Source organism: Papio anubis, chromosome 2, assembly GCF_008728515.1.
Source record: "Papio anubis isolate 15944 chromosome 2, Panubis1.0, whole genome shotgun sequence".
NCBI lineage: Eukaryota > Metazoa > Chordata > Mammalia > Primates > Cercopithecidae > Papio > Papio anubis.
Genome location: NC_044977.1, coordinates 53,349,729 through 53,368,171, shown reverse-complemented (window position 1 = coordinate 53,368,171; position 18,443 = coordinate 53,349,729). Strand labels below are relative to the sequence as shown.

The window sequence follows — 18,443 nt, the reverse complement described above, 5'->3', positions numbered from 1 at the left end:
TCCTGTATTCTCCCTGGCAATGCTAATAGGGGAGGGAAGAATACTTGCCCTGTCAACTCACAATTCAGTGGGTCAAGTGCGACAGTGCTTTGAACAGCAAGACTACACTGTACAAATTAAGATTCTATGGCTTTCAGAACTTCACACAAGTCTGTCTGTATGTAGGGCTGTTCCTTTATCAGAACAGATAAAAAATTTCCAGTGAGGCAATGCAGAGATGTTTTCTGTAACCTCCCCTCTATTTTTCCTTTGTTTTAAAATTTTTCACTTAATAACTCATATCTCCTTTGGATGACTGGCTTTTATGTCCTCTCAATATAAAGAAAAGAAGATGACCATTCTCTTATATGAAGAAGGATGGCTTGATGATCTCTGTCACGGTGTTATAATATACAGCTGGTCTGGTTATTTAGTTATTGTCAACAAATACGATTAGTGGTCCCTTGCAGTAAAGTCCCATTTGCTCATAAGGTAAAATTTTCATAGAGTCAAAAATATTCCTAACAACCTCTTTAATTTGCCCAGAGTGGGATGGTTAGACTCTCTTTGGTTGAACCAGCAAAGGCTCGTGTTCACAGCCATGTTGTAGGAAAAAAAAAAAAAATACTTGTAGTAAACCCTAGAATCACCCAGAGAAGTGATGCCCATGTTGTGAGAGGAACATTGGAACTGAGGGCTGCAATAATAGTAAATTGTTGCTCCCATCTCACGGTCACTTTGAGGTGTTAGTTAAAATGGCAGGGCAGAATCATTTGCACTATTCTAATCATTGTTCCTTTCTGTGTCTCTGTCACTTAACTACCAAGCACAGAACTGAATTGAGTCACGTAAAGGAACACATGATGCAGTTCCTTTATATGAGGCAGATAAGCCTTCATTTTTGGTTGATATCCCCCAATCTGTTTAAGCTGCTGATCCTTTTTAGCATATTACCTCATTTAGTTACCTAAATTGTGTATTTTGTTTTCTTGATAATCTCAAGAAATGATGTACTTGAGGCTGGATGTTCTTTGCTAACAATGAGCATCTGGTTATAATTTAAAGCTTTGTCACAGAGGATTTCATACTTGAGACAGCTAGAGTTGAATGGAATAGAACATTCAGCACACACCAATGATTGTTTCTTTGCAGTCAACCAGAGACCGGACCTTGGACCAGCAGTGCACTGTGAGTCGTCCTGGATTGGCCATGATTGCAGGAGCCCTGGCCGTGGAATTGATGGTATCTGTTTTGCAGCATCCAGAAGGGTGAGTTTGCTAGTGGGAGATGAGCATTTAAACAAAGCTTTTGTAGGCAGTCGTTCATCAATGTCTCCTGTGGCCTTTTCTCAGTCTGACTTTTCAGAGAATTTCACTACTTTATCTACCCTCAAAAACACAAGACTAGAAAAAGCAGGTCTGGTTCTTTGGGCTGAGATAACTTGGCACGTTTCCTTTGTGGCCACATTTCTGCATCCTTTTGGACAAATTATGGTTTATTTTATTTTTGCAATGCTTATATAGGGCTTACTTTGTGCTAGGCACTGGTCTAAGCACTTCAGAAATATTGCTTCCTTCAATCTTTTTTTTTTATTACTATTTTTTTAATGAGACAGAATTTCGCTGTTGTTGCCCAGGCTGGAGTGAGTGCAATGGCACGATTTTGGCTCACTGCATCCTCTGCCTTCTGGGTTCAAGTGATTCTCCTGCCTCAGCCTCCCAAGTAACTGGGATTACAGGCATACGCCACCATGCCCGGCTAATTTTTGTATTTTTAGTAGAGACGGGGTTTTGCCATGTTGGTCAGGCTGGTCTTGAACCTCCGACCTCAGTGATCAGAGGTGATCCACCCGCCTTGGCCTCCCAAAGTGCTGGGATTACAGGCGTGAGCCATTGCACCTGGCCTCCTTTAATCTTCATAGCAAACCTGTTAGGAAAGAACTATTAGTCCTGGTTTTGATGGGGAAATCAAGGCACAGTGAGGATAAGTAAGTGGCCAAATTAACATAGTAAATGGAAAAGCCAGGGTTTAGCTCAATGTGGCTCCAAACTATGTTTAATCACTTTGTTATGTTGTTTGCAATACAGGCAGCAGAAAATCGAATTTTTGAAAGATTTATTTTTCCAGTTCTCAGAAAGTCAATATGCAAATTAACATGAATATTCTATTTATTGTGTGACTCAAAGCTTTCCTCAGCAGTTGAAAATTGTGGCTGTATAGGTAACTAGTATGGGTACTCTGAGATAAACGAAAAGCAGGACTTTTTTGTCTTTCTCTTTGTCATCCACCTTAGCTATCTGTCATTTAAGTTTATTGCCATCCTCTGACAGGAAGTATTTGGGACAAAATCTTTGAGAGCTGACTTTCTGCTTCCTTGACGCTGACCATCCGTCTGCCACATTTGCCCTGGTCATAGTTTAAACCCCAGGTCCTGTGTCACGTCTCTTTGGTGACAGAAGTATCACTCCATTGTTCAGAGAGTAGTGCATTAGTTTTGCCCAATTCATTCTTCACTTTTATTTCCTACATTTCATTACCATTTATATCAGCTCAAGAAGTTCAGGTTAGAAAATTTTCCTCTTCAAATTTTCAGTGCAGAAATGTTCTGTGATGTTTGATAAGACTATTTCATAGTAAGTGAGTTAATGTTTATTGGCCTCTGATATGCCAAACATTGCACTGGCAATTGGTATAGTAGATTCCTCATTTATTAATCAGAGCTCCCTCATTCCTACTTTCTAGATGATGGATCTGAAGCACAGAGAAGTTAGGCAACTGGCCTATGGTCACAAGCTCAGGTCTTTCTTACTCCAAACCGTGCATTTTAAAATTACTCTTCTTGCCCTTTGTCCCAGGGAAATTATTTTTTTGCTAACTTACACTGCCCAGCAAGGGGCATTTTAGTTATCCTTATGAATCTTATGTAGACTTCTGCTTAGATCATCCTCCCATGTGTTAAACTTGGATTAAATGAGCAGCTCTGATTGTTTCCTGTCCTCAGGGGCTATGCCATTGCCAGCAGCAGTGACGATCGGATGAATGAGCCTCCAACCTCTCTTGGGCTCGTGCCTCACCAGGTTAGTGATTTGGAAGTGAAATCACAATTCTTTTGGTGCAGGGGGAAGGCATGTGGGGTCTCTTTGCCATTCCATCTGCCCAGCCCACTTCATATCCACCCATTTACCCTGCAGCTGGGATTTCAGTGGGAGAACTTTCCGACCACCTAGAAGGTATTCCATTCTGCAGGATAGTGATGGGAAGAAATCACAAACGAGAAGCATTGCCTAGAGTCTTTGATGCATTTTGTAAACTGACTAGAGGCCTCATAATGCAATAGGAACAGAAAAAAAACGTGCTTTGGAATCAGCCATACAATGGTTTAAATCCCAGCCCTGCCGTTATTAAGATGGCCTTCCTTGGCCAAGTCACTAAACTTCTCTGAGGCTTAGTTTTCTTATCTATAACGTGGAGAAAGTAATACTGACCTCACCTGGTAGTTGTATGGATTATGGATGGTTGCTAGAAAGGGCTCAGCAACAGTATATATCATAGGCTCTCAACAAACAATACCTGCTGTTTCTTTGCTGTTGTTCGTTATTATTATTGATTCTGAACCCAACTAGAGAACCTTCATAGGCAGGCATGGGAAAACCACTAGAAGCATGCAGGGTCACCAGAAAGCGGGGTGTCTTTTCAGAAAAAGAATCCAAAGTATCATGAGGAAGTTCCATCCGTTAGGGATTAAAAAGAAAAAGGCAGTGGGATGGACATTTAGAATTCATACTGCCTCTTCAGTCATTTTCATTACTATATTTTCGGGAGATTGAAGAGGTTTTCCAGTCTTACATTTTGGAAATCATTTTTTTAGATTCCACGTATGTATTCTCTCCTGTAATGTGATGGCTGCCCCCATGAGTGAAATGGTGATATTGCCCGCCAGTCCTACCTGGAGATTTGCAAGGACAGACTCAGACGAATGCAGAGAGCACAGGGACTCAGCTCATGCTTGTCTCTCTCTTCCTCCTCGCCACCCACCTTCTGCCAGCTAGGATGGCACTGTTATATTCCATTTAGAATAAGAATCAGAAGAGGGGAAATCACTTCTTTATGGTCACAGAGACTTAGTGGATGAGCCACAGTCCATACCTAAACTTGGCAGTCTGACAAATGTTCTTTCAAAGGTCTTGTGAGTCGAAAGATCCGTGGCCTGCATATTGGGAGATTTTGCTTCCTGTTGGGACCTCAGCCCACTTGCACAAAGCCACCCATAATAGAACTTGTGGGCTGGGCGCGGTGGCTCACACCTGTAATCCCAGCACTTTGGGAGGCCGAGGTGGGTGGATCACGAGGAGAGGAGTTTTGAGACCCATCCTGGCCAACATAGTGAAACCCCGTCTCTACTAAAAATACAAAAATTAGCTGGGTGTGGTTGTGTGCACCTGTAATCCCAGCTACTCAGGAGGCTAAGGCAGGAGAATCGCTTGAACCTGGGAGGCGGAGGTTGCAGTGAGCCAAGATCATGCCATTGCACTCTGGCCTGGGCGACAGAGTGAGACTCCATCTAAAAAAAAAAAAAAGAAAGAACTTGTAGAGTTCACTTAGCCTCCCAGAGCCTCAGTTTCCACATCAAGAAAAGCAGGTGCTTTACTTTGCGTCCAGGATTATATCTGACACGGCCTTGAAAACCACAAAACACTATAAAAATGTGTCCCCCATCCACCGTCCCCCACACACGGTGGCATTTTTTTTTTTTTTTTGACATGCGTTAATCTTCTCTACAGAGACATTTCACATAGGACCCAAAAGACACAGTAATAACCATCTATCATAAGGAAGCTGACCTCCAGAGCCGACCTCTGCTATTTATGCTCTCGTATCTCATTTGAATCTTTCCCAAGTCTCCCCCTTCTTCTGACCTTGAGATGTGCCCTCATCTCCTTTACAGACTTTATACTGAGAAGGGCCTTAATTAAATTTTCAGTCATGCCCCTGTACTGGTTTCCTTCTTTAAGTCCTTTATGTTAAATTACTGCAGTTGTAGTTTTCTCAGTGCTGAGGCCAGAGGGCAAAACAGTCTCTTTATAGAAGGGGCCCAGTGTCAAAATGCATGTGCCCATGTTTTTAAAGTGCTATGGCAACTAATCCCTCTCAGTGTTATTTATCCCCATTGAGCCTCACAATTGTTTGTCATTCACCAACTCTTCTAGTTCTTTCTCCTCGTTTTCAAATGTCTGAAGGATTATTTTGGTTGTTGGCCATCTCTTCATTTGCCCTTTTCAAAGACTGAAGAATAACGCAGCCATATATGGGAAAAGCCCTGTGTGTGTGTGTGTGTGTGTGTGTGTGTGTGTGTGTGTGAGAGTGATTACTTGCTTACATTATTTCAAGTTTCAAGCCTTTATTTTTAGCTACTTTCTAAAAAAGAAAGTGGAGAAAGAACTTTAAAAATTAATCAGGGTTGTGTGGTCCCCATTTATAGGCTTTAAACAACTTTTTTTTTTTCCTAAGTGGAGTGAGTCCATTTATGCAACCGTGTTTTGATTAGGGGAACATCGTTTCCACAAAAACACTGGGCTGTGTTGCAATGCCCTGTTGCAAACTCAGCACTTCCCTCCTCCTCTTCCTGGCTCTTAGAGACAAATGATTTCCTGTTGGAGAGGAACTTGGTAAACTCCTTTGTGTACTTTGTATGCAAAGAATGACCAGTGAAGTTTACTGGGCTCAATTTTCTCAGTTCCCCAGAGGAGAAGTTTTATTAATTGGCCCCAGTGGAAGAGATGTAGTAGAAAAGTGATAGTCCTTGGACTGAGAATCACAAGGCCCCCCACCAGCAACTCATTGTGTAATTTGGAGAAAGTTCCTTAGCTTTTCCTGTGCTCTCTGGGTCTCTGCTCTCCTCTGTGTCAGACCTAGGAGGCCTGAGGATTACTTAGTTGTTCTGTCTCTGGGTCCACAGGCAGAATTTGGCCCATCCAAAGATTGGCCAAGTGCCAAAAAAAAAAAAAAAAAAAAAAAAAAAAAAAAGGCCTGATTAGGCCCTGAAATTCAGTGAAATTCTGCCTGAGGAAACCTCTTACTGAATTTGAAAACCATAAAAAACCATTTCGGGTGAGCAAAAGGCTTATGGGTTTGTTTGGGGTTTTTTTTGTTTTTTGTTTTTTAAGTCTCTGGCCCATTGTACGTGGATTCGATTCTGCAAGCAGGCAGCAGTAAGTATAAGCTAATTTCTGTCTATAAAAAGAATGATTTTTCAAAAAATCATTTTGTTGATGTGTGGAATAGATATAGATTATAACACACATCAAGTGGTAATGTGATGAATGATCACAAAATGAACAGTCTTATACCCAGCACACAGATCAGAACAAAGTAACTATCAAGCACCTTCAATGCCCCCCCTCATGCCTCTTCAGATTATTATTGCCTCCTTCCTATAGAGAGGTAAGCACCTCTTGATTATCAATACCATGGGAGATGTTTGTCTGATTTTGAACTTCTGTAAATGAAATTATATAGTATGTACTCTTTGGAATCTATTGTCTTTTGTAGAGGGAGCTTTTTCATTATAAATCTTAGCATAGTAGTGTTGTTCTTTCTGCTTCCCATCAACAGTGTTCTTTTACTTAAAAAAAAAAAAAAAAAAAAAAGAAGAAGAAGAAAGAAAGAAAGACTGATTTTTCCTGGCTGGTGGCTGAGCTCTGCAAGGCCAGATCCTTTTTCTGCTTCTTTGGTACGAGGCACAGTTTGGGATTTATAAAATGTACAGGCCACTCTTGATATCTCCAGGAAGTTGGTTTGCTGGCTGGTGAGAGATCCTGGATGTGACAGAAATTAACAGCCTGTTAGCCTGCTAAGTCTTTGGCTGTACATCCTCATAGAATGACAACGAGGTGACGAGGCTAGGCACAGTGGCTCACTCCTGTAATCCCAGCACTTTGGGAGGCTGAGGTGGGAGAATTGCTTGAGTCCAGGGGTTCAAAACCAACCTGATTACTCAGAGAGTAACCTGATTATAGAGAGACCCTATCTCTACAAAAAATTAGCCAGGTGTGGTGGCACGCACCTGTGGGAGTTTGAGGCTGCAGTGAGCCAGGATCACACTACTGCATTCCAGCCTGGGTAACAGGGGGGGTTCCTGCCTCAAAAAAAAAAAAAAAGGAATCAAGGTGACGCTACAACAGTTATCCAAACACCAAGGTAATTGATGGGGCACTCCTGCTTTATCCCACTTGTGGACCAAGCAGTGCACATCTTTTGTCTTTAGGTAAATGAACTCTTGGTTCTAAAGTACTAATAAAAAAAAAGACCCTGAATGTGTATGCCATTCTTCTGAGCTTGGAATTGCCAACCCCAGGGTTTTCTCAGCTTCATGAATTATTTTAGCTTCAGAAAGGTAATACAAAGCCAAAACTAGGGCAGGACCTTGGGAGGGATCTGGCCTGGGAAAATTCTAATTGATTCACATGCTGAGGTGGAGCTGGGATCTCTAGCCGTATCTCGGGATATTTGCCCTTTCTACACAGGCTGTGCCCCCCAAATCCTCAGGCCTTTAAATTTTGAAAAAACGTCTTTACTGTGTTCAGAAATACTTATCTCTGTGCTCCTAGGGACATGGACAGATGGACTGCTGAAGAGGGAAATCTTAGCAGATAAGCAATAAGAACATATTTCCTGAGATGTAGCCCAGGAGAAGACCCTCCTTTCCCCTCTGGTTCTATACCTCTCTGGTTGATGATGATGGATATAGCAGAAAAAATGGGCAGGCCTTATGTTTCACTGTATCAAGTGTTATGGTTTGTGACCTATTCATCTTATCTCCTTCCTTCCATCCAGCCATCCCCTCACCAGGTAATCTGACTCTGCCAAGTGCCAAGCACTATGAAGTTCAGAGAAGTTAAGTAACTGGTACAAGATCCACCCAGTGTTGAGTTTCATTTGCATTTGGGGTAATCTAAGGTGATGGATGTATCCCAAGTCATTTGGATGCAGTAGAGTCTGGTTCCAGTGGGGAGGTCTCTGAATACAAGGAAGGATCTGGGTATACGTCTAACAATGTCTGAGTTTCCTCTGTGAGGTTCCAGAAGCAGAATCAAGATTGCTGTTTCCCTGGAGGATAAATTATAATGTCAGCATTCAGAAGCATCTCAGATTGCATCTCTTGTCCCAAGAGGAGTTGGGCCTAACTTTATAGGTTGAAGGATGTCACTTTGCCCCATGAGTTTTACCCGCTGGATACGGCTGTCCTGTTTAGGAGGTGCCTGTTTAGGAAGGCAGCCTAAAGACTTTGTGATCATACAGATCCGATTAGAACCCCAGCTTTGTCTCTTAATTTCACATTTACTATCTCATTTTACAAAACCATTTGAGGCAGCTCTTAGCACTTGTCCCTGTGTGACCTTGGGCACGTTACATATCTTCTCTGAACCTCATGTTTTATATCTGTAAAATGAGGATAATATAATAAGCTCCTGTAATTCGTAGATGGATTAAGTCACATGTACGAAGCATTAGCAAGTTCTGGGCACATAAGAGACACTTGTAAATATTGGTTTCATCTTTCACTTTTAATTAAAATGGAAACTTATCTACTCTCCTAAAAAGGAATTTATAAAGACTCTCATAAAGCTCTGAAAGCAATGAGTAGAGAGGGAGTGGTTGGGAAGATTTGCTCCATTCTGCAGTGTTTTTCTAAGGAAGCACTGGCTTATGTCCAGCTTGGTTTTTCTGCCCCCTTGGTGACTCTAGTTTAATAGTGAGAGGTGCGTCAGTGGTGAGAGCTGAAGCTCTTAGCTGAAACAAAGACCATTCTGGTGTGCTTAGGGTTTTGCAATTGCTACACTCTCCATTTTGGCATTGAACTTGATTAAGACTCTTTTCAACATCCAAGATCGATTTGGAGTTTGGAGTTAGTTTTTATTTATGCAAACTCCAAGCTTTAGAAATATTGCCAGGCCTGCTGGAAGCTAGTGTGAAGTTAAAGCAGCAGGTTCCAGTTGTGGCTGCAACTGTGCTTTCTCAGAATGGCTGTTTGTTTCTGGGCATTGGATCTTAGCCTCCCGTCGAGGCCTGGGTCTGAAGCTAATTTTACTCAGCTTAGGTGAAAACACCACCAGGGGTGGGTGGCCCAGAAAGAAAGAGGACCCTTTCTATTCCTGATCTATATTTATTTTGTGGCCAACTGGGCATAATTGACTAACGGTAATTGAATCCACCTGATAGGTGTTAAGCCATCTAGGCATTGAGGTTTTGTTTGGGAGTATTTTTTTATTTTAAATTCCTCTAGCCTCTTTCTTCCTTTCTACCTCTTTGCTTTTCAACTTTATTCCTCAGGCTTTAGAGCCAGAAAGAACAAAATTCAGATTCCTGGCTTTACTACTTGGTAGCTGTGGACCATTGGGCAAGCCATATCACTTCCCTGAGCCTCCTGTGTTCCTATTTGGAGATCGGAGGAAGGCCACAGGATGGTAGTGAGGCCAAAATTGGATGCAGTGTATGAAAACACCCAGGAGCCCTGAACACAGGCATGGAATTCAGTAAATTTTAGTGCTTTCCTCCCTTTATTCTCTGGGGTATCATTTTCCACATTATTCCAGGACATGCCTTCCTGCCTGGCTTCTAGGGTTAGGAGGGAACAGTTGTTTATTTGAAAGGGAAAAGGGAGAGAAGTAAGTGCTTTAGCCGGGGGGATATAGAAGAGGCAGAAACGATGGCTGGGAAAGGTGCTCAGAGAGTTTGAGGAAGGGAAAGGCCAGTTTACCTGTGAGACAGCGAGTAGAAGGGGCACAGCAGAGAAGGCAGGAATGCAGAGGCCATTGGAAATGCTTGGACCTTCAACCCAGGGGCACTGGTAGGCCACTGAACGCTGAGGCGTGATATGATTAGATTTGGTTGCTGCATGGAGAATAGACGAGGCGATACAAGTGGCTCTGGGAATAGAATTTGAGTCATTTGGTCTTAAATCAGAAGACAGCCTAATCCAGGGATTCCCATACCTGACTTTCAATCGGAATCACCAGAGGAACCATTTCAAAATATGCATTTCCCAGCCCATCCCAGAGCTACTGAGCGAAAACCTCCAGGGACATTAGGCATTTGAGGACCACTGCTTCTGTCCATGAAAAAATGGCTTCTTGATGGCATCACCTGGGGCAGAGTACTTAACTTCTTAAGGCAGCAGACCAAATCCTGCTTTTTGAATTTTGTGCTTCCACCAACACTAGTTGTGTTTCTAAAAGGACCCTTGACACCTTGTCCCCAGTGCACATCTCCAGCCCCAACAGGTGTTCCTGCCTGAGAGCCTTTGGAAGCTAATTAGATAAGCACAGGTGTGCCTAATGAATTCCTGCCGGACCACACGCTGTCCAGCTGGGAACAGCCCGGGAGCGAGGCCAAACGACCATATAAAGGCCCTATTCTGATGCTTTTTGCATCCTGTCTGCTGTGTTTTCGTTCCCCACGGTGAGGACAGTGTGTCCTGTCTCCTAAGGCCCTGTGAGCCAAGCTCAGCTACAACCTGGTGCCCCACATCTGACAACAGGGATTTCCACTCAAAGCGTGTGGCCTTTTGGGCCTGGGGGTGATGAGTGGGACTAGAGCCAAGAAACCACAGGTAATTGGGCTTCTTCTAAGCTCTGTAATTCCCAGGTGGGTTTTTTAATATTCAGGGAGTAGCAAAGATACAAATATTGTAGAGCTAGTTTAGGCATACAATTTTTTTCTAGACGTTTCTATGGAACACTAATGTTGGTGATTATTTTGCAGGGAGAGGTAATGGAGGTAACAGGGACTTAGGGTTTTCATTTTGTACCTTTCTGCACTGTTTTGAAAAATTAAGATTATAAGCCATTTTTTAAAATCACCTTTTTCAAGACATAACATAAAATGAACCCACTTTAATATGATTTGACAAGTGTATACACTCATATAACTGCCACCTCCACAAATGAGATACAGAATTTTTCTGTCACCCCAAAAAGTTCCTTTGTGCCTTCTCCCAGTTCATCTCCCCACCCTCAGCCTCAGGCAACCGCCAATCCAATTTCTATATGGACCATTTTAATTTTTTTTCTGTATATTCTGTGCTAAGGAAAAAAATTATAATGGAAATCTTAAAATGTGCAGAGGGAGGCAAGGTTTGGCCACTCTGAGGAATCCCTCTTACTAGCTACAAAGTTGGTAGGTAAGGGGCAGGTGTGTGTGTGTGTGTGTGTGTGTGTGTGTGTGTGAAACTGGCAGTGTTTTCCCCTTGTGGGGAGAGGGAGGAATGAGAAAACAATATTCAGGGGAGGCTGTTTGAAGTTAAAAGTTTAGATAATTTTTTTTTAAATAGGAAAATGGAAGTAAATATGTCATGAGAGTATGGGTTACTGTTTTGTTTGCTTGTTTTCTGTCATGTGCTTATCGTTTTTGTTACAGAAGAGTTAACTTTTTTTTTTTGAAAAGCAGTTTAATGCTTACCCGACTATAAGGAGAAACTGACAACAAATAGGAGTAGAACAGGAGTTGAGAGTAAGCTGTGTGAGACTTCCTCCACGTTATGACTAAATCCAAAAGGTCGAAAATTTCCTTTGAGCAGGGGCTTTAGTTCCCTGTGTGGATGGAAAAATACCTTTGATATCACTTTATAAAACCTTTTAATTTAAATGTTAATTTAACATGAGCTAAATTAGGTGGTGTGGTGGTGCTATTTTTAGAAAATGCACAAAGAATTAGAGGCTTGCTAAGTGCTTCCATCCGTTTTCTGACATGACAGAAAACAAGCAAACAAAACAACCCATAATCCCATGACATATTTACAGCTAACAGGTGATGCTGAGTGGTACAGAGCAAACCACAGGAGGGTGTAACTAAGGTTAGTAACAAAGCATCCTGTTTCCCTTGCTTGCCTGATGGGAACCACCTGGAGCTCTTGTTAAACCTGCAGATTCTCAGGCCTTTCCCCAGACCTTTTGAATCAAGTTCCAGGGGCTTCTTCTGATGAGGCAAGTTTAGAAAAATACTGAGCAATGCTTTGCTTTATAGACTTTGCACACTTCTAAGTAGGAAGGTCATGGTGAATTTTTCTCCACCCAAGCAAGGGACAAATCTTTATAACTTATTTGGGAGTTGGAGCCTGGCCTCTCTCAACAGGTATGTATATATTTATTTGCATAAGGTACTTGGATTTTAGATTGCTGCGGGATTTCTATGCATATGTAAGTAAGGTGCTAATTTTAAGTAGCAACCTCTGCTCTCTGAATTTTATGCAGTTCTTATAAGATTGAGGGAATGCAATGCAGAGCATATGAATGGTGGCAAGTCAGAGTTTTTCTTGTGGTTTATGTGGGACCTGTTTTCTCTGTATAGTCCAGATTTGAATAATTTTGTAGGCCTTGGGTTGTTTTTCTTTACTTGTTTATTCATTTCATAATTTATTGTCTTATGAATAAATCGCTGTGCTATGAGTAAATACAAGTAGCTCAGCCTGTGTCTTGTCCTCTAAAAGAAAGAAAGATAAAAACGTTTCTTAAAGTAATTATAGTATTCAGACTGATCCTAAAATTCATGTGGAAATGCAAGGGACCCAGAATAGCCAAAACAATCCTGGGCATGAAGAACAAAGTTGGAGAACTCATACTTTCCAGTTTCAAACTTAGTACAAATCTACTGTAATCAAGATAGTTAAGTACTCGCATAGAGATAGATATATAGGTAAATGGAAAGAATTGAGAGTGCAAAAATAAACCCTTAATGGCCAACCAGTACAGTTTAATTGGGAAAGAATACTGTTTTCAACAAATAGTAGGGAGACAACAGGATTCCACATGCAAAAGAATGAATTTAGACCTTTATTTCATACCATATTAAAAAATTAACTCAAAATAGATCATAGACATCATGTGAGAGCTAAAACTGTAAAAATTCCTAGAAGAAAATATCATAAATTTTTATGACCTTGGGTTAGACAATGGTTTCTTATGTAAGATGCCAAAAGACCAATCAATGTAAGAAAAAGTGGTAAGTAGGACTTCACTAAAATAAACTGTTGTGCTTCAAGAGAAGAAGAAGAAGAAAAAAAAGGCTGGGCATGGTGGCTCATGCCTGAAATCCTAATGCTTTGGGAGGCCAAGGTGGGAGGATCGCTTGAGCCCTGAGTCCAAGACCAGCATGGACAACATAGCGAGACCTCATCTCTCTTAAAAAAAAAAAAAAAAAAAAAAAAAAAATCAAAAGAATTAGCTGAGTGTGGTGGTGTGTGCCTGTAGTCGCAGCTACTGGAGAGGCTGAGGATCGCTTGAGCTCAGGAGTTCAAGGCTAGAGTGAGCTGAGATCACACTGCTGCACTCCAGCCTGGAGAACAGGGCAAGATGCTGTATCAAACAAATGAACAGAAAAAAAAACAGAATGGGAGAATATTTTTGCAGATGATATATTTGGTAAGAAACCTTTATCCAGAATATGTAACAAACTTACAATTCAGCAATTTAAAAAATGTTTAAAACTTGGCAAATGATTTGAATAGACATTTCTCCAAAGAAGATACACAAATGGTCAAGAAGCACATGGAAAGATGCTTGACATTACCAGTCATTAGAGAAATGCAAGTCAAAACCATAGTTAGATGCTGTTTCATATTTACATATAATCTACAAGAGATAATAACAAGTGTTGACAAGGAAGTGAAGAAATTGGAGCCCTCACACTTGGCTGGTGAGATTTTTTTTTCCCCCTGCTCCCAAGATGGAGTCTTGCTCTGTCATCCAGGCTAGAGTGCAATGGCGTTATCACGGCTCACTGCAACCTCTGCCTCCCGGGTTCAAGCAATTCTCCTGCCTCCGCCTCCTGAGTAGCTGGGATTACAGGCACGTACCACAACACCCGGCTAATTTTTGTATTTTTAGTAGAGATGGGGTTTCACCATGTTTGCCAGGCTGGTCTCAAACTCCTGACCTTGTGGTCTGGCTGCTTCAGCTTCCCAAGTGCTGGGATTCAGGTGTGAGCCACTACGCCCGGCCAAGATTTTAATATGATATGGTCACTTTGGAAAACAAGTTGGCAGTTCCTCAAAACGTTAAACAGTCATATGACCCAGTAATTCTGCGCCTACGTATATTCCCAAGAGAAATGCACATCTACTGATGAATTGCTAAATAAATGTGGTATAGTGACACAATTCAATATTATTTGGCAGTAAACAGGAATGAAATACTGACATATGATACAATGTGGATGAAAATATGCTAAGTGAAGCCAGTCATTTGTGGTTTCATTTATAGTAAATAAGCAGAATAGATAAAACAAGAGAAGCAAAGTAGATTAGTGGTTGCCAGTGTCTGAGAAGAGGGGAGAATGAGGACTAATTGCTGGGTTTCTTTTGGGGGTGATGAAAATGTTCTGAAATTAGATAGTGATGATGGTTGCAAAACTGTTCATATGCTAAAAACCACTGAGCTGTACAGTTTAAAAGATGAATTTTATGGTATGTGTATTATATCTCAAGCCTGTTATGAATTTTAAACTCCCAAAACTATTCCTCAAGGCATTTTGGGCATAAAGATCAAAAGAAGGATTTCAGAGGGTAGAGATATTATTTCTAGGTTGGGTGGTAGATTGAGAATTTGTGAACGAGGTGTGTTTGAGCTGAGTGGTTTTTAAGGAAGGTGAACACTTAGATATGTAGCTGTCACCAAAAGGAAGAGTTTTGAGTCACAGAATTCAGCATGAGGCAAGCTCAGGAAATCAAGAATATCTTTGGGAGGGAAGTTGTAGTTCAGCTTAGCAGTTGTACAGAGTTTGTGAAAAATTCAATCCAGAATTTAATTGGAAAGGTGAGCCGTGCCCAGAGCAGAGGGACCTTGGAGTGCAAGAAATTCTGTCTTATTTTGTCAGCTATAGGGAGTGGGTAAAAAACGATAGGCCTCAGAGTTGTGTATTAGGAAAATTGACAGCTCAGTCTTTGCATTAGCTAGAAGGGAGGGAGCCCACCTGTGGAAGTACCCCCTTAGGAGTCTCTTGCAGTAGGGTTGAGAAGAAGGGCTTCCTGTCCTAAATTATCTAAAACTGGAATTATTTTGGTTAAATTCTGGGCCTTCTGATACCAACTTGGTGAATTTGAAAGTCCTCACACAAATATTATTTTACTTCATTTTCTGGGTAAATAAATCTGTTTCCTAGTAAAGAACTGTCTGGGGCTGCTGAACAGTGGTGTTTGGACCCTCACTCAACCAATCCTGTGCATGGCATCTCCTTTTTGTTCTATTCCTCGCCACCTGTGTTGTTGTTGTTGTTATTTTTCTCTTCCCTTCTCTATTTCCTCTCTTCCTTTCTACCCCAACTGGATGTACTTTCTCCCTGTCCCTCAGCTTTACCTGCTCACCTCCAATGGTAAGACAGTATCAGAGAAAATTACCAGTATTTGTGCAACATAAAGAAAGTTTGATGAAAACCGTATTAGAGAAAACAGCATGCAGAAACCTTTCCATGAAACATAGATGGACACATGACATGTAGGCCATGTTAAAAACTTTAATGGAAAAATATGCTAAATGTGATAAAGTTCTTTTCTAAGTAAACTTAATATAAAAGTAATTGGGGTATAGAGGAGACTACCTGTAAGTATTCTCAAGCCTGTAACTTCCAGAGCTCATGAAAATTTCAGCGTTCCCATTTGTGACTTGCTATTAAACTCTTTTCTGCTATTTTGATGTCTCCTGTTTTGGTGTCCTGAATAGCAAACTTATGACCCTGATTATGGCTCAAGCCATGGATTATGAAATGGTTACCACATTCCTGAGATATTAGGAACTAAAAGATTGTCATATTTTCATATGTTTATAATGAGGCTATCTAACTTATACCGGTTACCAAATGTCTTTTTTTTTTTTTTTTTGAGATGGAGTCTCACTCTGTCACTCAGGCTGGAGTGCAATGGCATGCTCTCAGCTCACTGCAACCTCTGCCTCCCGGGTTCAAGTGATTCTCCTGCCACAGCCTCTCGAGTAGCTGGAATTACAGGCGCCCACCGCCACACCCAGCAAAGTTTTTTTGTATTTTTAGTTGAGATGGGGTTTTGCCATGTTGTCCAGGTTGGTCTTGAACTCCTGGTCCCAGGTGACCTGCCTGCCTCGGCCTCCCAAAGTTTTGGGGTTACAGGCATGAGCCACTGCCTGGCCCAAATTTATCATTTCTATCAAACACTTGATCTTGGATTGCATTAAAAAACACATAGCATATTAATAAGGACATTTAAAAATCGGGCGGGGCACAGTGGCTCACGTCAGTACTCCCAGCACTTTGGGAGGCCAAAGCGGGCGGGTCACCTGATGTCAGGAGTTTGGACATGCCATGGACAGCATGACAAAACCCCCATCGCTACTAAAAATACAGAATAACTGGGTGTGGTGGTACGCACCTGTAACCCCAGCTCCTTGGGAGGCTGAGGCAGGAGAATCACTTGAACCTGGGAGGCAGAGGTTGCAGTGAGCTGAGATCACACCACTGCACTCCAGCCTGGGCGACAGAGCGAGACTCCATCTCAGAAAAAAAATAAAAATAAAAAAAATACCATAGGCATTTTTTTCTAGGTTAGATTTTTTCCTGAGATAAGTATGCGCAAACAACACTATTACAGTGTGAACATCAGGATGGAGTTATCCAAAACTCAGAAAGCCTTTTTCTTTAAAGAGTTTGTCAAGTTTTTTGTTTGTGTTTTGGGGGGTGGGGGTTTGAGGGAAAGGGCATGGTGTTAAAAGGATGGCTAAAGGGTGGTAGATTGGGTTTTTTGTTCTATTCAAGTGAGAGTGTTAAAGTTGTGAGGAGACCTAGTGTTGAAGACAAACGCTGTGATATTCTAAGAGGGAGGGAAGTTCAGACCTGGGCCAGATTTGCATCAGGAGGTCCATTTTTGAGTCTTGGCTCCATTACTTACTGTTTACCTGAGCCAAGTTGCCACTCTTCCTGAGCCTGAGGTTTTTCAACATAAAATGGGGAATTTGAAAGGTCAAATAAATTAACTCATAAGATTTGTGTTGTCTGGTTTATTGTAAACGTTGAGTCCTATGGAGACTTCAGAGATTTTACCATTCGTATTTTTATGATATATAGAACAGCTTAAAACTCCCCCTTTGGTGTAAGTATAGTATATAGAGGTATAATGTTCTGAATAAATTACTACAGTCATAGTTTGTGAAACCTAATTATAGCTGGTACTCTGGAAATGTAACTCAGTTGTAGTCCAGAAGTTTATGCTCAAGGTGGTGCTGTTTCCCCATAAATCTGATGATGTTTTACATTTTATCTCTCTGTTCCAAATTAAGCAAATAACTGGATATATGCTTAGGGCTATTTCTGCCTTCCACAGTCCCCAAGCCGTCTTTCCTTGTGAGACCCCACCCAAAATCATGTCGTAGAAATGTGTATTTATCCCATATTCACTAGAACACACGTGGGAGCTAATTGTTGAGTATACCAGTGGACCTGTTACATTTTGGAAGACATTTGTTAATACTTTAGATACTACAGCTTGCATTTTGTATTTTACAGTCAGTTTGTTTTTAGGTCAGAAATATTTGAAAAGCTTGTAAGCCCTGGCTCCTAATGGAGTAAAGGACCTAATGTAGTTCTTCTGCAAACTGATTACAAGGGAAAATACTCATTTCGAACTTACTTTGCTCATAATCTCTATCCGGACCGCCATATTAATCATTTCCTACTTCTTGTCAGAAACCAGACATGCATTTCATAGATGTGGTCATTGTGTGTTTGATGTGAATTGTTTTGTTTTGTTTTTAGATCCGGGGATTTCTGTCACGGTTTGATAATGTCCTTCCCGTCAGCCTGGCATTTGACAAATGTACAGCTTGTTCTTCCAAAGTAAGTCATTTTGTATTGGAGGGACTTGTTTTTAAAAGTGAGCGGGTCAACATTTGACCACAGCCTCACCAGCTAGAGCCATTGAAACCAACTAAGAGCTTTTTGTGGGGGAAGGGTGGGGTCTAAGCACTCAGAAAGGACTTTGTTTTCATGGATGTGTATTCATTCTCACAGTGGTTTAAAACCAGCCTGAGAAAATGTGTAGGGAGACGAGTTAGAATATTTCAACTCTGTATCAATACTTACATCATGCTAATTTTGTCTTGAATTTGAACTTTACTGCTCTTTGTTCCTCCCCAGAGGGTTCCCTCCTAGCAGGGACCCTCACAGAGCAATTTTTTAAAGCATTACTCTGAGAGTGAGGCAGCCCTGGCTATGCGTCTTCTGCAGATCCACATAATTACAAAGAAAAAGTAAACAGAGATTAGGGGTCTGGATGGGGAGCCACTAAAAGGTCCCCTTCAGCTTTGATCTTTCCAGAAGCTCTAAAAATAGAGCCAGTATGTTAGCCATCATAATGGGAAACGGCTGATATATCGCAAAACTACAGTGATGGCATCTCATGTTTTAATAGGCTTTCAGATACCGTCTGAGTGACTTTTACATGTACACTA

General features: G+C 41.4%; 1 protein-coding gene across 11 annotated transcripts in view; it reads left to right on the top strand.

Moving 5' to 3' along the window:
* ATG7 (autophagy related 7) overlaps positions 1-18,443 on the top strand; it is a 267,608-nt gene that overhangs the window by 82,842 nt on the left and 166,323 nt on the right. For all 11 annotated transcript variants that reach the window (XR_004181750.1, XR_004181748.1, XM_031662452.1 and 8 more), the window contains 3 exons: positions 1,132-1,247; positions 2,981-3,056; positions 17,749-17,829. Coding sequence is in view for 9 of the 11 variants with exons in the window: in XM_031662452.1 (XP_031518312.1) it covers positions 1,132-1,247; positions 2,981-3,056; positions 17,749-17,829 (273 nt within the window). In the remaining 2 variants the exon portion in view is untranslated. The remainder of the gene's footprint in view (positions 1-1,131; positions 1,248-2,980; positions 3,057-17,748; positions 17,830-18,443) is intronic.